The following is a 26,353-nucleotide window of genomic DNA, read 5'->3' as shown; positions in this document are numbered from 1 at the left end:
ACCACTAGGTATGCTGGCTCCTGGATCTCCAAGGAGGTGCAAGTCAGCTCCTGTCTGAGACCACCCAGCGGGAGCTACAGCAAGATCTGCAGATTTCTCCTCTTTGCTTGGGGTTTGGAAAATTGGGAGCTGACCCAGCTGCAGTTTGTTAGGTTAAGCTGCTATAAGGCAGGCCATTCATATGCAAAAGCCGCTGCACAGAGTTTGGGTGGGTTTGTAAATTGGGTGGGGTGGGGTCTAGGGAATCACTAGGGCGTGGCAAACAGCAATGGCTGCCAGTCAGCCCTCTCTTCATCCCCACGTTTCCGAGTCCCTGCGTCCCACACCCCAGCGCAGTAAGCAACGATTCCTGCGTGCATCTCTGCGAGAAAGCTACTCTCACTTTCTGACCCCATGCCAGACAGTCCTGCTTCTCCTTGTAGGAGTCTGGGTCCCCAGAGTCTCGCCGGAAACTGGAGTTCAGAGCAGTCGGGAGCTTGTGTCTCCCTCCTGCTTGAAAAAGACAACCGCGTCCTCAGTTGCCAGCCCTCTCTGCACGCGCCTCTGTACCTTTGCTTTTCCATGGCTCTGCACGTCCTACACAGTCTCAATGCGCTTTTTTCTTCTAGTTGTAGAACTTCCACTCAGTCAGCTTTCCCATGGTTCTGGGTGATAATGGTTTTGTCTTTTAATTTTAGTTTTGGTGTGGTTGTGAGAGGCAGCACATACAGGTGTGTATACCTTATGCCGCCATCTTGGTTTCTCCTTTCCTGTCATTTTTACTTTGATTACATTTGCATTTTTAGAGAAAAATGTTTTACATTTATGTTTTTCTTATTCAGAGCAATTCTTTAAAGTCTGGGATTGCTACCATGAAATGGTGACCCCATTCAAGTTCTCAGGATTTCCTTAGGGGCACACTAACTCTGATGGAAGCCGCATAGCCATCTTCAAATTGCAGGAGTTGTTATGTGTTATAGAGTTGTGGTGGATTAAATATATGAATAGTTTTCAGATGTGCTGTCCAGGATTGTTGGCAAAGTTATTAATGAAATGATTGAGTTCAACCATTAAATCTAAAGATTTCCATACATACGTATATCAATCATTACATCAGTATATTGTAAGACTTTATCATATTTTTTAGTTTGTATTGTAGAAGTGCTTTCTGGTATTTTCTACTTAAACTCTTAATCTCATTAATAAATCTGTCTGCTCTATCACAGTAAAGAATCATTTAGCCTGTGTATAAAAATTGCAATCTCATTCCTCGTCTTTGTTTTAGGTAGTTTTGATTATAAAAAGTGTTCTTCTTATGGAATTGAAATCTGGTTATCTTCTACCCTAAGAATTCTCCTTTTTCTGCACTGTTTCCAAATACAAAATTGGCTCTTTCTTACCTTTAATGACCCTTACTTAATATGTCAGAGGACAGCCACCATGATCCCTCAAAATCTCCCTTCCCCATCCTGGATAGATTCTTCTGAGTTCTCATAGAGTGGCTGCCAGCTTCAAATAAAATGTGCTCTCACTCAATAAATGCAGCATGTCAAGTGTTCCCTGACCACCAGTGGGGAATGGGGCCATGTCATGTCTCTTGACACACTAGCATTTTAGTTCTTTTGCTGAGTTATCAAAGCATGCAGTTACATGAACTGGAACTTACAGTTTCTAAACCATCTTATTTTCATTTAGTTCTGAAAACAGTAACTTGGCTATAATCCAAAGAATTGTCTTGCTACTTACAGTTGCCTGGCAAATAACACTTCTTTTTAACATCACAAATGAGTTCCTGTTAAAAGCTCTACCAACCTGTAGCCCTTCTGACTAAATTCCAGTCTTTACTTCAATAGTCACTATCCTTTTCCACCCTATGTCACACTGTTTGGGTACATGCTACTCTTGTTTATAAATATTTCTGAGTAACATTACCCGAATCTTGAGAAACATAGGATCATTGTCATTATTTTGCTATTTTTAATTTATCCTGTCTTAGGCCATGGCTATTTACTCATTGTTGACTGACTAATATGTGTAATTGGGTGACTAATTATCTGTGGAACTTTAAATAAGTTGTTTAACCTCTCTATGTCTTGAGTTCTTTTTATACAAAACCAAAAAATATGTAGAATAATTTCTAAAGTACCTTCCTGCTTAAATTTATCACCTCATCTCCAGATAGCTGAATGCCCTGCTAATGACATGGAAATGAATAATTCCAATTATTTTTTCAAGGGAAAGAGACTATTTTACATTTGATGAGGAAGAGACATTTTTGAATGTCACAGAGAGTACAGTTCATAAATATAGCTTCCAAATTTTCTCATGTCTTTTCTTCAGTCTTCTTCCTAGAAAGTGTGAAGAGAATGTGATTTTATAACCCATATTAAAAGATATTGGTCTTTTCTCTTAAGACATTTTATTGCAATTTAATAAATATGTCATAATGAAAACTCATTTAAAAAACTCACTAAGTAAAAAGTACTTTTTCTAAAATGGATGGTGAACATTGTTTGATGTTTAATAAAAGTGACAAAATTTAGAAATTTCTCATATATATGTAGGTTATTATTAGGAAAAGTGAATAATTATTTACTAGAATTAGTGCTAAGAATTACTTGAAACCATGTTATGTTGGGGTGTATTAAGGATATGGTACATGTGTTACTTGCTTGCATGCATTTCTCTTGTGATTTACTAAAAAGGGAAACATATGCTGACTAATATGTTCCCATGCTGAGAGACTTAATTATTTTTCATGATGGCTCCATCTGAAAATGCTTCACAAATTGGCAGCAGAATGAATTTATATTGATAGCTAGTACTCTCTGCTAGTCTGTGTCACCAAACGCTTCTCTTCTGTACACCTTGTCATAATGTGTACCATCACTTTATAAACATCTACTACAGTACTTTGAAAAAAATGCCCATTGAGACAAGTAGGGATTATCCACCCAGCTAACATCAAGCTACAAGTCTCAGGCTAAGGAGAATCTCTGTGAAGATAGCAGCTTCCCATCTCCCCCATTTTTGGTGAACTGTGTTAAAACCTAAAGACTAGTGTTGTGTTATCCAGCACTGTAACTACAACCCACATGTGGCTATTGAGTATCTGAAAAGTGTCTAGTCTGAATTGAGATGCGCTGTCTGTATAAAATAAACAGATTTTGAAGACTAGACATATATTTAAAAAAACTGTGAAATGTCTTGACAGCATGTTGAAGTGATATTTTATATGTAGGTTAAATAAAATATATTGACAAGTTAATTTCACCTTTATCACATTTTGAAATCTTAGAATTTTATGAGCAGCTCAAGTTAGTTTTTTTGGTTTTTTTTTGGATTGCACTGGCCTATGGTGCTTGATTACCTGTGGATAAAAATAACGGTACACATTTATAATCTTAGAACCTAAGGAAATTTAATTAAGTTTACATACAGTATTCCTTTATTTAAATTTTTTCCATGTTGTCTTCTATATGCATCATGATTTTTTCTATTCCAAAGCTGTCCTTATTTTGTTTCCTATAGCTGCATTAGCAAACACCTGCCCCTGCCTCCTGACCCATTGATTTTAATGTGCAGTGGTCTCCCCTTATCTGTGGGGTTATGTTCCAAGACCCCCAGTGGATACCTGCAATCAGGAATAGTATTGAATCATTTACATGTATTTATATATTTACATTCTGTGTTTTTCCTGTACACATACCTGAGATGAAGTTTAACTTAGAATTTAGGCACAGTAAGTGATTGACGCAATAATTAATAATAAAACAGAACAATTATAACAATATGCTATAGTAAAAATTGTGTGAATGTGGTGTCTCTCTCTCTGCCTCTCAAAAATCTGATGGTACTGCACTCATCCTTCTTGTGATGCCGTGAGATGATAAAATGCCTATGTGCTGAGATGGAGGGAGGTGAATTGCGTAGACGCTGTGATCTAGCGCTAGGCTACTACTGACCTTCTGGTGATATTTCAGAAGGAGGATCATCTGCTTCAGGTGATCCTGGATCATGGAGTAATCACTGTGTCAGTGTACGGAGAAGTTTAATATTTTTGGGTCTCAGTTGACCCTGGGTAACTGAAACTGCAGAGAAATAACTGCAGATAAGGGGGGCTACTGTATACACCCTCAAAATCTTCTGAAAGTCTCAGATCATTCTGTGAAATTATTCTTGCTTATTTCCACATTGATTTCTCTCTTCTCTGAACTTCATGTGCTTCTACATAGAACATCAGAAAGCTAACATTTAATTAAATTCTATTTTAAAATGATCTCTAGCAGTGTTCATGTGTTTCTTAGATTAGACACATTTTGGGGAAGAAGTGGCAAGGCATACATTCTCCCTTTGTTTCCTCAAAATGGATAATCTTCGGTGTACAACAGACTGTCAGTGGAAGGTTGATTACCATGTCCCCTCAGGAGCTGTGAGTGTAGTCTTTCTTCCAGCTCCCTCGTGCCTTGATAGCTATCACAAAAAAAGCCCCCAAAACATAGACATATGAGTCAAGATTATGCTCTTTTGAGTGAACCAACTTTTTAAAGTGGTGCTTTAGAGAGATAAAAGTTATTATAACCAATAAAAAACAGAAAGGAAATTCACTGTTGCACTTTTAGTCATCTACGATGTTCCCTTTGTACTTTTTATTTGCAAAGTGTTCTTTTTCCTTTTTTAAAAAAAATACGGTCTTTGAATGTTCAGGATGATGCACGCCAACTCTTTGTGCTTGCTGGAGCCGCTGAAGAAGGTTTCATGACTGCAGAACTTGCCGGAGTTATAAAGAGATTGTGGAAAGATAGTGGTGTGCAAGCCTGTTTCAACAGATCCCGAGAGTACCAGCTGAACGATTCTGCAGCATAGTAAGTAATCATAACTTCCGGAGTAAACTATCATGAGTAAATACTTGCAAATTAAGTATACCTCCAAGTCAGTTTTATTGCAGAATTGGCTAACACATTCGTGTAAAACTCAGGATACTCAGAATGACAATGTGTGAAAACTTTCTGTCTTTTGTGTGTGTTTGTAGATAGCAATATTGTTATTTCCTTTGTGTTTAAAAGTGTTTCAAGAGACTCATGCTTATGTAACTCAAATTGAAACATGTAAAATGGGACGGTTTCCAATATATTTCCAAGAAAGTAATTGGAACTTCCCGAAGCTTGTTCTCATTGTGGGTGTCTCTCTAGTTTGCCTGAGACTAGCCAAAGGGGAGGGTGACTTATTTGGGTTTTTCCCATTATACTAATAGTGCCTGACAACAGTGACTTGTCCAGTGTCAGACAGCTGAATGACATGCACCCTTTGAAGGGGCGCATGGTGATTCCAAGATAGCTTCTCTCTGAGTAACATCGCTCTGCGCTTGAAAATTGTCCTTGTATGTGCCCTGTTGCATTGGACATTGCTTACATATATCTAAGTCCGTTTTTTTAAGAAAAGTCTGCCCTAATTTTCCAGATGGTGTCCCAGAAAGTTTGTAAAGCAAGTTGTGATAAGAGCTAATCGGGGAGCATTCTGCTTGGTGATCTACAGAGAATAAAAAGTCAAGTATTTGTTTCCATAATTGGCACACATACTCAGCAATGCCAGATATGATATGAGTAACATTAATTGGCCTTAAAACTGTGTGCTGTGCACCTTCTTTACTTTCCAAGTTGGTTCCATTTTTTTTTGACAGAGCTAGGGGCTCTGAGGGACACAAGTGAGGTTAGATTGAAGGTGACTGGCAATCTAACCAGAGTCTAGATCAGCGGTCGCCAACCTTTAGGACCTCACGGATCGCCTGTGGTCCGTGGACCACCGGTTGCCGACCGCTGGTCTAGATGAATACATTTTGCCACAGTGAAAAGCATGGCTAGGCTTATTGTATAGCATGTCATTTATTGCACTTCAGAGTATTCAGTGTGTGTTACACAAATGATTTAGTGTGAATGAATAAATGATACATGTTACTGTGTAACCCTTAGCATTTTTATAACACTGTATTTCTTACTCTGTATTTTAAATATTTTGCAAGTATGTAAACCATATATATTATTACATATGTAGCTTATATGTATATGTATATGTATATGTATATGTATATGTATATGTATATGTATATATACAAATATATACATATATATATATATATGACATTTCTTACTGAATATGTAGCCCATCTCTCCAACTGGTATCACTTCTACTAGGAAATAAATATTCCTTGACTCTGTGAGTAGCTTGCCTCCCTGTTTTATGTAGTCATATTATGATATATTTTCTTTCCTAGCACTCACAGATTTACATTTATTTTGAATTCATTTAATTTCTACTTGTATTGAGAGTATTTGATTATTTTCTCTCTCTGTCACTACACTGGCAATGCAGCAAAGTCTGTTTTTGCCCTGCATTCTATCTTCATTATCTTGTTGAAATATAAATGTGCATTATTTTTTGACTATTAGAATTATAGCAGTTTTAAGCAAAGAAATGTATTTATGAGTCATCAGAGCACATTTTAAATAAGAGTAGCTTTGTATTTTATAGGCACAGTAAAATTTTGCCATGGCCTGCTTGATTTGTTTATTGAATCAATTATTTACAATAAGGTATAACATTATGTATGTGAAATTAAAAACAGATAAAGTACTGGGTAATTATAGATAACAAGATTCTTTTAAATTTAAGTAAGTACAATACAGATAACTCAAGCTGTTATATCTCTGTGTATTCTTGTATGTCAACACTAGCTACATGTACCTAAATGTCTAAAACATTTTTGGTCACTAATTCAGTGTTTGGATTGTTTTCCAGCTTATTCTGCAACAAGTCAAGTATTTATTGAGTTCTTTTGTTTGCAAGACCCATTCTCAATAGCTAAGGAACAGTTTCAGAGGATAGCATCAAAGTTGAAATAGTTGGTGCCTCCTGTACCTGAACTTATTTTCTAAATTATCCTTCACATTGTGCCCTAATTATTGCCGAGCACTGCAGGGACACTCTCACGTTCAGCTGACTGAAGGATTAATTCCAGATTCTCAATTTAGGTTGTGCATGGCCTATTAGCAACCTTACTTTCTGAGAAACCGGATCCTGCCTCCATACTGTTGTACTGCTTGTCCTGATGTGAATGACATTTCCTTTTTTCTGTCCCATCGTTCAGATTTCTAGCTACATGCCTCACTATCCTTGAATCCTTCTTTAACTACTCAGGATCACATTAATGTCTGCATACACGGACTTTCTGTAACATCATGGACTATACCATATAATTTGACACAAATTATACAAAATAATTGCATTGTATGACACCACCACATTTTGATATCACAATGTATTTGGCATTATTGACCAAGAGTGTTGAATGAGTGGTTAAAATCAGCAAGAAATAAGATGTGAAAATTGACTTAGAAAGCCAGTAAAATTCAGAGTAAAGTGTCACATGTAGTGTTTTCCTATGTGTAACTGAAGGCTAGTTGAAAGGGAACAACATCGAATTCCACCTTTGGCCACAGGTTTTCTCACTATCGTCTTAAAAACTAACTTCCTAAATCTCAACAAAAGAATAACATCTGGAACTTAAACATTGCTGCCTCAAAAAAAAAAAAAAAAGTGAAATAAAGAATTTTAAGAAACAAACACACGGTGTGCAGTTATTCTGGATGATTTTTAAGAAGTTATTATTAGTCTGTTTCTTTCTCAACAAGAATTACTAAGTACTGTCCTTCAGAAACAAAGTATATGACATTTAAAAAACGGTAGAAGAGTTTTGTGGCTGGAAAAGTATAAACACTTCGATTTCAGTGGGAGTTGTGTAAGATAGAAACTTAAACATCTGTATTGGCCATGTTAACTATTAGCATGTTGTTTTATTGTTTGTTTTCAGCTACTTGAATGACCTGGACAGAATAGCACAGCCAAATTACATTCCAACTCAACAAGATGTCCTCAGAACTCGAGTGAAAACTACAGGAATTGTTGAAACCCATTTTACTTTCAAAGATCTTCACTTTAAGTGAGTAGCTTCAAAGCATATGTTTTATAAATTAAGAGATAAATCCCATTGTTTAGGGGGAAAAAGTATAATTATAAAAATTTTTAAAAACTTAGAGTTGGAAATTATAAAAAAAATGTTCTCAGATAATGGACAAAAGAATGTTTGGGTGAAAGAGGGCAAAAAAACTTCTTAGGAATATTTATATATTTATTTGAGAACAAATAGCTGTGCAAATTCCTTTTGCCTATATTTTCCACGGGGATTTAAATAAAAATAGTTTTTGGCACTTATTTCTGAATAGAAGATATTTTCTAATACTGTATATTTTGAGCAAGTTCTGCCATCCAGTTTTAGGTAGGAAAAGAGAGAGTTTTATTGGTAGGATATATGTTTATTTGTGGAAATATTACAAAAGAAGAGTACATTTTTAAAAATTTTCATGAACGTTTTTATTCATGCAAACTGATGTGATGAAAAATGTTTATTTAACTTAGAGTGTCCCGCGGTCTGAGCAGGGAAGCACTGAATTGCAGTGGCTTTTGGAAATAGAGGGATCTTGAAATTCATTTTGTCCAGTTTTCTCATTTTATAATGAAACAGGCTCAGGGAAGTTCAGGTAAACATTACATTCAGATTTACAGAATTATGTTTTTCTTTTTCCAGTAACAGTTTTCAAAATGTCAAAAACTGCTGCACTTTGCCTCAGGTGACTATAATGATCTGAAACAGTAATGACGATAAAGCAGAATTTCTGAAAGCATCTTATTAGAGGGTTCCAAGTCAAAGAAAAATAAACATCCGCTCACCTCCTGAAGAAGCTGACATTGGCAGCTGTGGGCAGCACAGTTAATATTGCAGCTATACCTTTGAGTCCCTCCTTCAGTATTTCAGATACATTTGTTATTATCATTTGTCACTAATTTATCCCACATTCAGTGGTTCACATAATTGAGTTTTCCAGAAAACTAAAATTTAATTTCAACTTTCCATAGCAGCTTCCCTCCAAAAAAACAAACATTGCCCTGCTTCTTAAACCAAGATACAGATCCTAATTAGCTTATCTGATCATGTAACTTTGTGCTTTAACACATGGTACGGAAACTAGGGCATCTGCCCTGTCCAGTTTGGCTCAGTGGCTAGAGTGTCGGCCCACAGGTTGAATGGAACCAGGTTTCATTCCAATCAAGGGCACGTACCTCAGTTGCAGGCTCGATACCTGGCTGGGAGTGGGGTGTGTTTGTGTTGTAATTCATTGTCTGATTTTAACAGCTGTTGTAAAATTTAAATTTCACTTATTTTGTGGTATGATTGGAATTAAATTTAAAAATGAAGCACTAAGACATAATTCTTTAAGAATTTATCTTACCACCTCTGTGATGAGGCAGGCATACGTGGATTATTTTGTTTGAAGGAATCAACAGGTTTATTTTACTACTAGAGGCCCGGTGCATGAAATTCATGCACTGGGGGGCAGGGGGTGTCCCTCAGCCCAGCCTGCACCCTCTTCACTCTGGGACATCCCTTTCACAATTTGAGACTGCTGGCTCCTAACCACTTGCCTGCCTGCCTGATTGCCCCTAACCATTCCCCTGCTGGCCTGATTGATGCCTAACCATTCCCCTGCAGGCCTGGTCCCCCCCAACTGCCCTCCCCTGCCAGCCATCTTGTGACAATGTGGGGGTGGCCATCTTGTGATGAAATGGTGGCAGCCATCTTGTGATGATGTGATGGTGGCCATATTGTGACGATGTGGGGCGCCCATCTTGTAACAACATGGGGGCACCCATCCTGTGATGTGGAACGCCCATCTTGTAATGATATGGGAGTGGCAATCTTGTGATGATGTGGGGCGGCCATCTTGTGATTACATGGGGGCAGCCATCTTGAGACAAAGTGGGGGCAGCCATCTTGTGATGTGAGGTTGTGAGGGTCAATTTGCATATTAACTGTTAATTATATAAGGATATTTTTGCCAAATATAGAACTAAAGCATCCCTTCTATTATAAAATGATCATAATATGACAAATTTCTATTTTTTATAGTAATATGAATGTGTAATAGGTTTTGGGAGTGCAGTGTCCTATTTATAGGGTTGCTATCCATGTATGGCCCACTAGCTCTGCACCCAGTCTCGGTCATAATGGTATCTGATGAGTCTGAGGGAGTCCGGCAGGCACCTCTCAGGATCTCCAGGGTCCTTCCCTCTCTCCCCTCTCCTAAAACACATGGAAGAAAATTCAGATTCCATCCCTATTTGATGCTTGTCAGAGGCCTCATCTTTTCATATGAAGAACGTATTATACATTTTTTATAACAGAAGTTTAGAATTTGAAGGTAATTCTAATGTATGTGTGAAACAATGACTAATGCTCTCTGCATCATCCTATCGCTTATAGTATCAGCTTTTAGTCATTTTTCTCCTTGGCTTGAGAATTAGGCAAGTGGCTTTCAAAGCAGGGTCCTGGGATCAACAGCAGGCGATTTGAGCACTGAAGTTTGAGAAGCACTGGCTTAGAGTAAAGGATCTTTGTTTATGACCAGCATATGAGTGACCCTCATTCACTTCTACTTTAAACAAATTGAAGATATTTCTTGTGACATGTCCTAATTATCGTGTTACAGCTTTTTTTTTATTGAACATTCCCACAGCATAACTGGAAGATCTGGATCTTTAACATGGTAAAGCTAGTCTATTATTATTTGAAAGCATTTAAAAATATTCTGTAGACACAGTTCACTTATTTATTCAACAAATAAGTACTTGTCTGTGTTCAGTGTAGGGGATATAAAGAGTTTAAAATAAAATTACATTGTTAGGGGAGGTGATATAAATACTTAATATTCAGGGGATGGTAATTACTATAGTGAAAATGTACCGTTTTGCATAGTGTTTCCATTACATAAGTGATTGTTAGTATGTATTGAGTGGTCAGGAAATGTGTGACATTTGATCAGAGAAGTTTTTAAAAATATATTAACTTTTTGGTAAAGTTCTTTTCAGATTGTGTTTCTTGGCAATTTAACAAATGTGTAATCATTTTACTTAATTTTATTTTGTTCTTGTTTGATCTTTATTACCAGCTGTTCTTTTTGTATCTTACTCATTTTCATTTATCATAGAATAATATTTATATAGTATTCTTAAACTCAACAATTTATTAGCTAAACCAATAGAATGCAGGCCCCTTAAATGATGATAAAAGAAACAAGACTGGTTGATGTACTCAGATTTGGTTTATAGGCCAATACTGCTCTGCAGGGAAAATTCTTTTTGCTGCCTGAGATTTAAATAGGGACCATTTTAATTAGTTCACCATCTAGATAAATGGAGGCTTTAGAAATGTACCATTTTGCATAGTGTTTCCATTATATAAGTGGTCATTGCTATGTTGCATAACATACCCTATGTGCATTTCAACTTTTGCTTAACTTAATAAACTCCTACAAGGAAAAGAGGAAAGAATCACTGTCTTTATACTATTTAATTATGTTGCTACCCTGTACACTAACCTACAATGGTCTGCTGTCATATATTATGTAAAAATGGTGTATTTTTTTTTTTTACTCCAATTTTTAGGACTATTCATTAGGGCCGCCCATTTATTGCAGATTGCATCTCACCTTTTCTTTTATCCCCTGATTTTACTTTTTAATTGAGGCAACCTGTTGGCCCCACTCTAAATATGACTTGCTTGCTCAGCTTTTTCTTACCTGGAATGGTTTCTCCTTCACGTCAAAGTGCTGCTTCTTGCCTCTGAGAGAAAACAGCATTTTGTGGTGGGAGGAGGGGACCGTGTCCTCTGCCTCTAATCTTTCGTGACATTGAATATACTCTGTTCTCTCTGCATTTCCTCGTTGCTTCATATGAATTTTTAGTGTTTACACATAGTGCAGCCCATTCATATGGATTTGTTTTAATGTTCTCTTCTAAGTGTTCTTATATGTTAATATGTTGATTTTGAAGGTATGTTGAGTTGTTTTGTTTCTCTTGACTCAAAAATTTTTAAAAATCATACTTTTTTTCATTTCTGACATTCTTTTCCTCCCATAAAGTCCTTTCCTCCTTTCTCCCCATCCCACGTTCTCCCTGCAGTCTTTGTGGATACTGTAGAACTCAGAGCTTTTGGACACTTAATGTGATGTCTAACTCATTGTTTTCCTCTTCCAGAATGTTTGATGTGGGAGGACAGAGGTCCGAGCGGAAGAAGTGGATTCACTGCTTTGAAGGAGTGACCGCCATCATTTTCTGTGTGGCACTGAGTGACTACGACCTGGTTCTAGCTGAAGACGAAGAAATGGCAAGTACAACCCCTGTTGGAGATTGAGCATGAAATAGGAAAGGCTGAAGACGTTGGCAGGAATTTCTCTAAGAAAAATTCTTGTGAATGTCTGAATTATTTGAAAGTTTGGGCTCCTTTCTCTAATTTTTCTGTTTCCATCCTAAATGGGAACTATAATAAAGAAACACAGGTGGACCATGAGAAAAAGGAAAAGACAGAGTTTCTCTTCCCTTAACCCTCCGTGCTTACCTGCATTTCCTCTGTCTGGCAGTATGTACACACTGAATGAAAATAAACTTTGTTTCATAATAGTCAAGGCTTAGTTTCCTTAACGTATTACCTCTGCCAGTTCTAGCTCAGTAATCTTTGATCCATGTTATATTTTGTGTAATTTTCAGATGTATTTCAGTATACTGTTAATCTGGGGAAAGTGTTTTTTAAGTATCAACTCAAGTAGAAACTTAATTTTAAACGAAAGAGTTAAGTTTAGTACAAACTGGGAAAAAGAAGGTAGAAATGTCAGTTTTCTGTTGTTTGAAATCAGGGGTACGCAGTCACAGTGCAGTGGGTGCAGGGCGCCTCATACAGGCAGTTCCCTCTTTCCGGCGGCACTATGAAACACACCAGTGCCCTTTTAGGAACTGCACATACCGGGAGGCAGGAAACGGGAATGAGGTTTCCTTCCCCTACCATACCTTTATCGTCAGGGTATTAGGCTAATTGTGGTTCAGCTTATTCAGTTTAATTTACTAATCTTTCAAAGACTTTACTTATCTCTTAATGGAAAGTTCAGTTAACTCTGTAATTATCAGATCTTTTCACATGTTTGCACTTGGCATCCCTAGATAGCAAGGCCCCCCGGGGGGCAGGGCGTTCCCAGGCACAGGGACACATGGCGGGTACCCAGTGAGTACTGTTGAATGCAAAAGTAATTAACGACTGAGGTAGATACTCATCTCGCCCCAAATCAAAGAGTGCTTGTTCTTAAATGCCAGAAAAATATTTTTGGAGTATGTTATCTATTTTATAGCTAAGTTCTATCTTGTTACAACATCTGTCATTTTTTTTAAAGTAGTATTTCTCAAAATTCTTGCCATTATGACAAACTGATTGTATCCTTTTTACTACAGAATCGAATGCATGAAAGCATGAAGTTGTTCGATTCCATATGTAACAACAAATGGTTTACAGAAACATCCATTATACTTTTTCTAAACAAGAAGGATCTCTTCGAAGAAAAAATCAAAAAGAGCCCTCTCACTATATGCTACCCAGAATATGCAGGTATTTTACTTTCTGTGAATAACTTGTCAAGTCATACAGATCCAAGTGAAAGTTCCCCTAAGACAAGATTTCAATTGTTGATTTAATCCCTTGGCTTAGTAATTCTTTCCTTTAAAAGAAATTACTTACCATGCTACATTCAAGCACGAGTAGTTATTTGGGATGTGGATTAGATTATTGAAACTAACATATTCATTTTATGGAAAAGCTGTATAATCATTTTTTTGTGTTGACTTCAGTTCTTCATACATTTACAGTAAGGATTTCTTCATCTAGTTGACATGTCTTGCTTCTTGTCTCATCTCAAAGACAGATGTACGATAGACAAACAATAGCAGTGCAGCACGCGGCCACGCACACGAACAATAAATGTAAGGGGTAAAAATGAAGAAGGAATTTGTGAGTTAACAACGCAGGAGTCAGGGAAGGTTTCATGTGCAACCCAAAACTTGGGTAATGAGGTAATCAATGGCATTTTACTTTTACGACTCAAGAAAATGATCTGCAGTGAGAAAAGGCGACTGGGAGACAGTCCTGGCTTTTCCATAATGAGCTCTTTGATCTTGAACAAAGCAGTTAATGTAGCTGGCTCTCAGTCCCCGTCTTTACAATCAGAAGTGGGCTAAAGCATTGGTTATGGTTTAGTTTGATTTTTGGAACACCTGGACTCCTGCTATTGAAAGTGGGTGGGTGCAAGGAAGGGAAATAAAGCAGAGTAACTTGGCTTTCATCTGAATAATATTTTAATGAAGAGAATTCTGTGCCTTAAAAACAGTTTGACTATCACTGGTTTATAGGGTCTCTAAATCTAAAATTTCTGAAGAGTTTGGTTAAGGTAGCTAATTTATACAAGTTACCTTCACCCCATTCTTCCTGTTTTAAAATAAGTCTCAAGAATTTGTTTGGTTATAAACAAAACTTTAGTTGGTCTTGTATTGAGGAAATTGTATGGTAAGTATTCACGGCCTTTTCACAGGTGATGTTAAAACAACCCTGTGGTATCAGTGCTCTTACTTCCCAGGACTTAAATGAAGTAACAGAGTCCAAATCCAGACCTAAGTCTACAGCATCATTAACCACCAGACTAACATTAATTAAATTCTCATTGGAACCAGGGGTCGGGGGCAGAGGGTGTTTTAGTACATATAAGCACATCTAATTATTATAGCCCTTTTTTGTATACTGCAAAGTTATACTTCAATTCAAAATAATTTCACACATTTTCTTATTTTAAAACTTTTATTTTCTTTTTGAAAGTTATAGTATCCTAAGTCACCTTATAACGAAACACTTCTAGTGTTTATTATGAATAAAATTATTTATAGTACTAATTCCAAGATTGAAGTTATCTAGAATCAAGGTGGCTTAGTTTTGCCCTTACTTTCATCTGTGTTTTAGATTATTTTTGTCATTTTCTACTGTGAAGTAGCCATGTTGTACTAATATTACCAGAGTACCCAAATGCATTGATAGAAATCACATACCTACAGGGATTTCAGAGCAACAAGGAATATGCTTGTTAGCTCTTTCTTTGCCAGGTATACAGTATGTACAAGAATTTCCCTTAGGTTGTCAAGTTAATAAGAATCCCTAATCTCAGAATTTTTTATCATTCCTAGTGCTAATATAATAATTTAATCTTCACTGCATGCCCTAATTATTGACTTAGGTGCCTCTTGCTTCAGCCTCAACTCTCAATTCCTGTGGCTATTGCTTTTTATAGAAGAAACCTATGTAGACTTCAACTACTCAGTTCATGTCTATCTCCAGTTGCTTCTATCTTCCCCTCTGCTTTTCAATCTACATGTTGTCAGTTCACCACATTCTAGCTGCCATCCTTTAATCTTTTAGCGCTCCATCCTTTCATGGTCCTATTTATTCTCAGGTGAAATTCTGTTGTCAACTGTAATTTCTCTCTGGAGCCTTGGGCTTGCATTTCCAACTACTTGTTGAGCACAGTCTTGTTTTTTAGCACCTGAAACTCAAACTAAACTCAGTGTATTTTGTTTTTCTCAGATTTCTATCTCCCTTTGAATTATATCATAAACCTCCCAATTCTTCATTTTTTTTTTTAATCCTCACCTGAGGATATTTTTTCCATTGATTTTAAGAGAGAGGGAAAGACAGAGAGAAATATCGATTTGAGAGGAGCATCGATTGGTTGCCTCCTGCACTCACCCCGACCAGGGCCCAGGCCGGGGAGGAGCCTGCAACTGAGGTACATACATTTGACTGGAATTGGAACCTGGGACCCTTCAATTTGCAGGCCAGTGCTCTATCCACTGAGCCAAACCAGCTAGGGCCCAATTCTCCATTTTTGAACCAGGTTATCATCTATACTTAGCTTTGTTTAGGACACTTCTATCACATGTTAGAAAATATCTAACACATTCTCTCCTACCCCCATACTTGCCATTCTTTTCTTTCTTTTTTTTTTTTTTTTTTTTTTAATTTATTTTATTTTATTATTATTTTTCTTATTGTCTGAAGTTTTACATATGTCTCCTTTTTCCCCAATTGACCGCCCCCCTCAGCCATTCCCCCCCCAGGCAAGCCCCCACTGCCCCAGTGTCTGTGTCCATTGGTTATGCTAATATTCATGCATACAAGTCATTTGGTTGCTCTCTAACCCCTCTCCCCTACCATTTGTCTCTAGATCGATCTATTCTTGTTCATCAAATTATGTTGATCATTACATCCCACATATGAGTGAGATCATGTGATATTTATCTTTCTCCAAATGGCTTATTTCGCTTAGCATAATGCTCTCCAGTTCCATCCATGTTGTTGCAAATGATGAAAGTTCCTTCTTTTTTATAGCGGCATAGTATTCCATTGTGTATATGTACCCCAGTTTTTTAATCCACTCATCTGCTGATGGGCACTTAGGCTGTTTCCAAATCTTAGCTATTGTAAATTGTGCTGCTATGAACATAGGGGTGCATATATCCTTTCTGATTGGTGTTTCTGGTTTCTTGAGATATAGTCCTAGAAGTGGGATTGCTGGGTCAAATGGGAGTTCCATTTTCAACTTTTTGAGGAAACTCCATACTTTGAAAAAAGAGATAGAGGAGGACATAAACAAATAAAAGAACATACCATGTTCATGGATTGGTAGAATCAACATCATTAAAATGTCCATACTACCCAAAGCAATCTACAGATTCAATGCAATCCCTATTAAAATACCAATGGCATATTTCAAAGATCTAGAACAAACTCTCCAAAAATTCATCTGGAATAAAAAAAGACCCTGAATAGCCACAGCAATCCTGAGAAAGAAGAACAAAGTTGGAGGGATCACATTACCAGATATTAAGCTATATTACCAAGCCACGGTTCTCAAAACTGCCTGGTACTGGCACAAGAACAGACATATAGACCAATGGAACAGAACAGAGAACCCAGAAATTTACCCAAGCCATTATGCTCAATTAATATTTGACAAAGGAGGCAAGAGCATACAATAGAGTCAAAACAGTCTCTTTAATAAATGGTGTTGGGAAATTTGGCCAGATACATGCAAAAAAAATGAAACTAGATCACCAACTTACACCATACACAAAAACAAACTCAAAATGGCTAAAGAACTTACATGTAAGATGGGAAACCATAAAAATCCTACAAGACTCCATAGGCAGCAAAATAGCAGACATATGTCAGTGCAATATCTTTATAGAAACAGATCCTAGGGTAATGGAGACTAAAGAGAAAATAAACAAATGGGACTATCCTACCTAATAATAGACAAATATGCAAATTGACCATACCTTCGCTATGCCTGCGATTGGCCAGGAGGCGTGGGGGGCGGGACTCGGGGTGGCCGATTGGGCCGGCAGGATGCTGAGCTCGCGTCGCCAGCGGCAGCTCAAGCTCAGCGTCTGCACCATGGCTGTGCTGCGGCACAGAAGGGGCCTCTGGGGCAGCAAGCTCACGTCCCACCGCGGACCATCAAAAGTGTGGGAGCTGGGTGCCTGTCCGCTCAGGCACCAGGCCTTTCAGAAGCCTCCGCTGCGCCGGAGCGAAAGCGTGTAGGGGACCCTACACGTGCATGATTCAATAATGCACTGGGCCTCTAGTATCAAAATAAAAAGCTTCTGCACAGCAAAAGAAACCATCAACAAAATAACAAGAAAGCCCACTGCATGGGAGAACATATTTGCCAATGATATTTCCGATAAGGGTTTAATCTCCAAAATTTACAGAGAACTCATACAACTTAACAAAAGGAAGATAAACAATCCAATCAAAAAATGGTCAAAGGATCTAAATAGACACTTTTCGAAAGAGGACATACAGAAGGCCCAGAGACATATGAAAACATGCTCAGAGTCACTAGCCATTCTTTTCTTACTAGTAAGACCTAAAATCAGATTGAGTAATATAACTAGCTACCCAGAATATATACAGGAAATTGAGCTTGGCACTCAGTGAAAGCTGCAGTAACACAGATGGTGTTTGTATATTGTGTTCTTATGCCATGAAGTGAACCTCAAATGTGGGAGAGAGCAGGCTGGGTATAAAGGACCTTGAAAGCCAGGCAAATAGTGTTGTGTTATTACTGCAAGAGAGAGATTTAATAATTATTTTCAAATGAGCATTTGATTGAAGTATTAACTATGTACATGTAAAAATATATACATACACAAATACTCAGCATTTAATGAGAAGTTCATTGAATTTTTAAAAGTAGAAATACTGATGTTTTATCACTCAGGTCAAGGGGTAGAATATTTCCAGGTTCCCAGAAGACCCATCATGCTCGCCCCGCCCCGCCAACACACACACACACAGAGTAACTATTATTATGACTTATCCTCATTGCTTAATTTTAATAGGTATCAACCTTCTTTAACTGTTTTCTAAACATAATTGAATCATACAGTATATAGTCTTTTTGTATCTGGCTTACTTGATCAATAGTATGTTTATGAAACGCATCCATGTTATTGTGGATAGCAGTAGTACTTTCATTCTCATTTCTGTATGGCAACTTGTTTTATGAATATACCAGAATTAGCTGGGTTGTTTCTTTTTTTTCTTTTTTCTTTTTTTTAATATATTTTATTGATTTTTTACAGAGAGGAAGAGAGAGGGATAGAGAGTTAGAAACATCGATGAGAGAGAAACATCGATCAGCTGCCTCTTGCACAACCCCTACTGGGGATGTGCCCGCAACCAAGGTACATGCCCTTGACCGGAATCGAACCTGGGACCCTTCAGTCCGCAGGCCGACGCTCTATCCACTGAGCCAAACCGGTTTCGGCAGCTGGGTTGTTTCTTAATCTAGAAGTTCTGCTATTAAGAGTCTTTATATGTTTTCTGGTGAACATATGAATATAATTATGTCAAGGGCACATTTAGAAACTGAATTATTGGGTCACAAACTATGCATGTGACCATCTTTAGATACTGCCAAACAATTTCTGGCATGTTTGTACTCACAAGTCTTTAGTCAGTCAGTTACCTGAAAGGTGGAGTGTGTCATTCCCTTTTTTTAACCTGATAGACATAAACCACATTGTAGACCCTTGTACAGGTTTTTAATAAGGAAAGGGAATAAAAATATTCATCAGCATTCAGCCACCATTTCTTGATCAGCCACTAGGCTGTAACTGACATACATGCCACCATCATGGAACTGAGTGGTTCTGTGTTGGGATTTATAGAGTATAAGGAATAAGAAAAAGGAGGGATCTGGTATTTGGAGATTGAAGCAGGAACAAAAATCATGTGGAATGCTTTTTGTTTCAGGGTTTTCCTTAAAGGGTAACATAGTCGTTAAAAGATAGTTAACATGGGGTGTTTTTCATTTAGAATAAATAGTTTCTCTTATTCTATAAGGAAAAAATACAATTATGGAGTCCAACTGTTTTAAATAACTGATTTCAGTATTTAAGGCCCATTTTCTTAGCTGTATACACATTTTAACTTTTCTCCTTATGCTTTTTCCTTTCCCATCTCAGGCTCGAACACATATGAAGAAGCAGCTGCATACATTCAGTGTCAGTTTGAAGACCTCAATAAGAGAAAGGACACAAAGGAAATATACACCCACTTCACATGTGCCACAGATACTAAGAATGTGCAGTTTGTTTTTGATGCCGTAACAGATGTCATCATAAAAAATAATCTAAAAGATTGTGGTCTCTTCTAAGTTTTGCCGTGAATGGTTAAAATGCATTCTCAAACCAAATGAGTACTTATATGTGGATCTCTCTAGACTAGGGTCTTGCAGCAACACAGAATGTAGTATACGGCAAACACATCTGGACCTGACCGAAGTTGTTCTGTTCTGTTTTATAACCTGAGTAAAAATGTGAAAGGTGGTCCTGCATTGTGAACCTAAGGGCAGTGTTAAAGCTGGGCTCTAGTGTAGTGATGATTTCTGTGTAAGTGTAAATATGCAAATGTATGTATACATGTATTTATAACTTTAGTTTTCCACATTACTTTTAGGTTTTAAGAGTCGCCACTTACAATTCTAGTGTGATTGCTTTGGAAGTAACAGAAATATTAAGTACTTTGTATACTCAGTGCCAGACTATTGCCACGTTAACCAGTTTTGAACAGCTTTATTTATATTCATGCCCTGTAAATTTTAAGTATAGCAATTCATATTAGGAAACATTGCAGCCCTTATCTTGATTATCTTGTGATCCTAAAAATGTCATTTGTATAAACATTGCACAGACTATTTTAATAACATGATTTGTTCTTTAAATTTAATGCTTTATTGAAATGTTCTTAAAGAGGATGAATATAACTTCCTTTGGATTAATTATTTAAACATCGTACACATTTTTTTTCTTTTAAGATTTCATGCTGATCTTCTACAGTAGATTTGGTTTGAAGAACTAAAATTGCATATTTTACTATTCTTAGACTTATAAATACTTAATTTTTATTCAGTTGGTTTGTTTTCACTTTGAATTTTAATATTTGGATGATATTCAGGCATTGACTTAAAGATGATGCCAAATTAATTTTTATACACTTTAAATAATTACCTTTTTATTTATAACTAAGTTTAGGTGGATGATGAGAGCATTTTTGGGTAAAAAATATATCAGCATAATGAATTTGTGACATTCATTTGTGTATTTCCTTTGGGAAATCCCTTGTACCTAGCATATATTGATAGCTCCTTGTTTGGAAGATAACAAGAAAGATCTTTAAATATTCTGCTGCTGGTATAATGCAAGCTTTTAATTCATATATGTAACTAGTTTCAAATTTAATTATCACACTTGACTAAAATTACTTTTTTCCCTTAGATTATTCAAATTTCCTCCACTTGCTTAAGTCTATATTATTTTTTAAATTGTACTATTATTTCTGAGAATGAAGCAGGCAATTACACTTAGAAAATGAGTAATAGTATTTAATAAAGTCAGTGATTGTATGTCTGTTCAAACAAGTGTTACATATCAGCTAGATGTTGAATGTCAATAGTCATTTTTCTTTTGATTACTCATGATGTATCTTGTGACCTTGTTTCATCAAAATGAACAGCATTCCCCACCCTACTTGTCTTTTTCTCTCATCTTGAACGAGTTAGCCTTTCAGTAAGCTGTGGGTAAGTTGTTTCTGTCATTTTGTTGGAGTATATTTGTTGAAATATGTGTGTGAGGGGGTGGGTAACCACAAACTGCATTTATATCTGTTTCATCTTGGGGATTTGTTTTTCTTCTTTGTAATGTGAAGAAATTCAAAATTATCAAAATTTCTTAAATGTGTTAGTTTAGATTCTTTATGTGCCTTTATCATGAAAGATATGTTTTCATTAATTTTACTGATGGGAGACCTGTAATATCCATATTGTGAAGCTATGTATGAATTTCAACTATAATGAATAAATTTGAATCATGACAAATAGTTTAAAAAGCCACAAAGAAGCACATATTGGTGATCATAGTTGATGAATTTCTGAACTTTATTCTGTGTAACTGTTATTAATAAATCCTAATAAATTTAAATTTTTAAAATTTTATAAATCTATTGACTAAACACATGTTTTTGCATTAGGATTTAAGTATCAGTTGATAGTATGTTCATTTCTTCTTCATCTTTGCCAGCTTTTTATCATCTCATCTATCCCAGAAGATTGATTTTTCCCTGCCCCAAGTTTTCTCATGAGACTTCTGGTCATCAGTAGGATTTTAGTAAAGTTTTTTTTTAGGATGAAAATGTATATGTGGACATTTGACTGCACAGAGTGTGGGTGATCAATATCCCTAACCCCCATATTATGTTATTTAGTGTCAACTGTAAAAATAAGATAGAATGAAGCTGAAGGTATCAAACTCCCTAATTTCAAATTATACTGCAAGGCTATAATAATCAAGAGAGTCTGATAGTGGCATAAAATCAGGCATATAAATCAATGGAACAGAATAGATAACCCAGAAATAAACTGACATATACCGTATATGGTCAATTAATTTATGACAAAGGAGCCAACAATATAAAATAGGGGAAGGAATTCCTCTTCAATAAATGTTGGAAAAACTTGACCACTATCTTACATCATACACAAAAATTAATTCAAAGGATTTAAAATTTACTTAGATGAATTAAAAGTTTAAACATAAGACCTGAAACCATAAAACTAGAACAAAACATAGGTCATAAGCTCCTTGACATCAGTCTTCATGATGATTTTTTTAGAATGACACCAAAAGGCAACAAAAGCAGAAATAAACAGGACTACATCAAACAAAGATTTCTGCACAAAAAAAAAAAAAAATCTTCAACTAAATGAAAAGGCAACGTACAGAATGGAAAAAATATTTGCAAACCATATATCTGCTAAGGGGTTAATATATAAGATATGTAAAGAACTCATAAAATTCAATAGCAAGAAAACACAATGAGATTTTAAAATGGTTAGAGGTTCTGAATAGACATTTTTTCAAAGACATACTAAAGGCCAACAGGTTCATGAGAAGGTACTCAACACTCAACATCACTAATCATCCGGGGAATGTAAATGAAAACCACAGTGAACTATCACCTCATACTTGTTAGAATGACTATTACAAAAATGAAAAGAAATAAGTGTTGACAAGGATATGGATCAAGAACCTGAGAATGGGAGGTTTATGTCATTTTCAAGCTTGTTTTGGAAGTTCTCTTGTGGTTTCTTTTTAAAATCCTATCTTCCTAGTTAAAATGCCTTTATATGAAGAGTTTTATATTTCACAACTCCATTGGCCTATTTCCCAGGGATTTTCTCTTAACCCGTAACCCCTGGCTTTGGTGTCTGTTGTGATTTCTATTATTTACTTCAATTTTCTAGTTACTTTAATAGTTATGAAACACATTTCAACAAGTCCAGAAACACCCAAATATGCACAAGTATGAATGTGCTGCAGTCATGCAGACGAGGGCTGAGGAGGTCTGCCTTGGGACAGTTACCATCGGATAAACCTTCTCAAGCACCATAAATAGTTCAAATGTTTCCAGCTTTTTTGTTTACTGGCCATCTCCCTGGTTCTCCATACCAACAAAGTGAACTGGACACTGCCATTGCAAAGTAGTTCTTTAAACAAAGAGTGCATTGTAATTGATAAAAAAAAAATATATGATGGGCAAAACATGCATAGAAGACCAAAGCAGGTTTTCACTACTATTTTAGCAGGTGATAGATAGAGTGCCACTGTTAGTAAAAGAAGGTGCTGTTTCCTCCTGAATTGCGTAGTGCTTCGTCTAAAGGAAGTACCTGAAGAAGGACTCTTGAGAACCTAAGAATCAAGACCAAAGAAATTCCTTTTGCACTGCAGTATTCATGAAGGGATTCTTAAAATTCTTTTTATTCCTGCACACGCTGTATATGTATTCTCTACCTTACTAGGATTTTAAAAATTAATTTTGATCTACGATTTTGCAGTTATTGTTACTAAATTGACAGATGTTGCTCTAGCTGATTTGGCTCAGTGGATAGAGTGTCGACCTGCGGACTGAAGGGTCCCGGGTTCGGTTCCGGTCAAGGGCACGTGCCTGGGTAGTGGGCTTGATCCCCAGTGGAGTTTGTGCAGGAGGCAGCCGAGCAGTGATTCTCTCTCATTGATGCTTATCTCTCTCTCTCTCTCTCTCCCCCCTCTCTCTCTCTCTCTCTCTCTCTCTCTCGCTCCCTCTCCCTTGCTCTCTAAAATCAATAAAAATATATTTTAAAAAAATTGACAGATGTTTTTTACAATTCAGTGTAAAGTTGGTCTTGAAACATTGGCTATTACCTGGAATTTTCTGTTATGCATTCTTGAATTTTAATTATTTCCTGTGAAAACTTTACAGTAATGAAACCAAAGGTCCTTATGCTTTTAATTAAATTTAGCTTTAAATCCTACTCTAGAAATCATCTCTTTTTCTGTCTGAACCCCTGAGATACCTAGTCTTTCTCACTGATAACCCATTAGCAAGCCTGGAGCCAGCAGAAGACAGTAGCAGAGACCTGACTAATGATCACCAGATCTCGACTTCTAGCAGGCTAAACATAACATCTTCACCTAAGTTACGTTTAAGCTCCTGAGTTCTAAGATAAATGATCCCCTGGCTACTTGCCCGTGAAATGACAGAGGGACCTGGGACCGACGTCTGAACTGGCCTCGAGACCTAAAGAAATGCTTTCTTACCCTTACCTCGCCTCAGACCAATCAGTTCCCAGCACAACCCCAAAACCCCTGCCCCAGTGCCCTGTGATTTTGCCGTGAAGAATCTGTAATCTACCCACCATGGGGGAGTTCAGGCTTTTGAGCATTAGCTTCCCATTCTCCTGAACAGTGCCATTCATAGTAAAATAGCCAATATTTCTCCACTGCCATTCCCTGTGGTTAGTGTTTGACTCCACTAGTGCCAGGGAAATGAATTGTTTCTGTTCGGTAACAGTAATTTCACCTTTGACCCTTTTCTTACTTTTGAAGATAAAAAACGAGTGAAGTCAAAGTTACTTCCACAACACTGGCTTTATTTTTAGTAAATAGTGCTGGGTTCCAGTTTAAGATGGCAATGTAGGAAGATTCTGACCTCACCTCTTCCCATGCACCCCAGGTACAACTGCATATGGAACAATTTCTTTGGTAAAAACTCCTAAAACTAGCTTAGTGCCTTCTACGCATCAAGTGGATAAGGAAAGAACAAGAGCACCCACATAGACATGGGCAGGAGAAACTGAGACACAATCTTACCATAACACACCCCAAACCCAGTGATCCACAATCCCAAGAGAACTCAAACCCTGAGCATCTGCTGAGGAACAAAGGATTTGAGTTCCACATCAGACACCCCAACTTTTAAGACCTACATCTGAGACACATCTATCAGTTTCCTCCTGCATGAGTCCGAACTAGGGCTGGGGATCTAGCCTGCAAACCAGGTACGTGCTCTTGAAACATTTTAGAAATATGTCCCTTGAAAAATCCTACTGAAATTTTTCATTCAAAACTATAAACTCGCATATAGTTTCAAATATATTACAGATAATGTCCCTTCTAATATCATAAATATGTGGAAAAATGCATATGTAATACACTTATTAAGTGCCTACTGTGTGCAGGCCCTCCTCATGGTGTTTTATTAATGCTCTCATTTAGACATCAGTAGAAGTTTTATTTTTCAGAGGAGGCGACAAATTAAGAAACACTAAATATCTGGAATAATGTTTACTACCAACTAGTGGCAGAGACGGGAGTAAAAGCGAGGGCTGTAAGTCATTTGTTAGCTCTGTCTTCAAAATCCAGTGGCTTACACAAGTTTTGCCCAAGTGCCACATGGTGTAGCTCAGCAGGTCCCAAATGGCATTGCCTAAGCCCAAGTTGGTGAGTGTGCCTGGTGTATATCGGCATGCCAATGGCTATGAAAAGCCCTGCAGTCAAGAAGCCTGCATGTGTTCATCTACGGCCTCACACACACTAGAACTGCTCTGACACAGCAGCCACGGCCTACATGTGACTATGGAGCTCTTGAAATGTAGCCAGTCCAAATAGAGATGAACTGCTAGTGTGAAATGCACACAGGAATTCAAAGACATACAAAGAAGGTGCATGGTAAACTAATATTTTGGATATAGTGGGTTCAACTAAATATATCTGTTAAATTCCACCTGTGTCACCCTGGCTGGGCTGCTCAGTTGGTTGGAGCATTGTCTGGTACAACAAAAGGTGGTGGGTTCAATTCCTAGTCAGGGCACATACCTAGGTTGCTTCTATCCTCGGTTACTTTCCCATGAAACAACAAAGGGTGTGTTTGGAATGCAACTGGTTGTGTTTCTCACATCAATGTCTCTCTCTCTCTCTCTCTCTCTCTCTCTCTCTCTCTCTCTCTCTCTCTCTCTATCTATCCCCCCCCCCCTTCCCTCTGCTCTATAAAATCAATAAACATCGCCGCCTTGGGTGAGGAGATAAAAAATAATAAAATAAATTAAATTCCACCTGTGTCTTCTTACATTTTGGATACTAGAATTTATAAAACACTCAAACGTCTTGCATGATATTTTCGATTTGAAAACCAAATACCTTTTTTGTCTTGCATAACTCTATTTGTATTTAATGGAAAAGTTCCCAAGTCTTAGAGAAGGAGATACCATGAATAAAAAGTTAATATTTGAAAACTACCCAGTTCTAAAATGCTGTACTGTTTTGATATAATATGGTATTTACTGTGGGGATAAGGAGTTTCATTCACACTTCAAATATGTCAGCTGTAATGAGAGAGAACCATATACTTTTTAAAATACGTACTCTAAAAATGAGGGTTAAATTAGCTGTATCATTATTTCTAGTTCCAATGCACAGAGTAAGAGTAGACCCATGAGGGTACTACAAAACTACTAAC

General features: G+C 37.0%; 1 protein-coding gene across 2 annotated transcripts in view; it reads left to right on the top strand.

Annotated features, from left to right (window-relative positions):
• GNAI1 (G protein subunit alpha i1) overlaps positions 1-21,519 on the top strand; it is an 82,705-nt gene extending 61,186 nt beyond the window's left edge. For both annotated transcript variants that reach the window (XM_008149617.3, XM_054726329.1), the window contains 5 exons: positions 4,687-4,844; positions 7,847-7,975; positions 12,127-12,256; positions 13,369-13,522; positions 19,489-21,519. In XM_008149617.3, the coding sequence (XP_008147839.1) occupies positions 4,687-4,844; positions 7,847-7,975; positions 12,127-12,256; positions 13,369-13,522; positions 19,489-19,679 (762 nt within the window). In that variant the 3' untranslated portion in view covers positions 19,680-21,519. The remainder of the gene's footprint in view (positions 1-4,686; positions 4,845-7,846; positions 7,976-12,126; positions 12,257-13,368; positions 13,523-19,488) is intronic.
• The last annotated feature ends 4,834 nt before the right edge of the window (positions 21,520-26,353 follow it).

Source organism: Eptesicus fuscus, chromosome 14 (genome assembly GCF_027574615.1).
Source record: "Eptesicus fuscus isolate TK198812 chromosome 14, DD_ASM_mEF_20220401, whole genome shotgun sequence".
Taxonomy (NCBI): Eukaryota; Metazoa; Chordata; class Mammalia; order Chiroptera; family Vespertilionidae; genus Eptesicus; species Eptesicus fuscus.
This window is presented reverse-complemented; position numbering and strand designations above follow the sequence as displayed.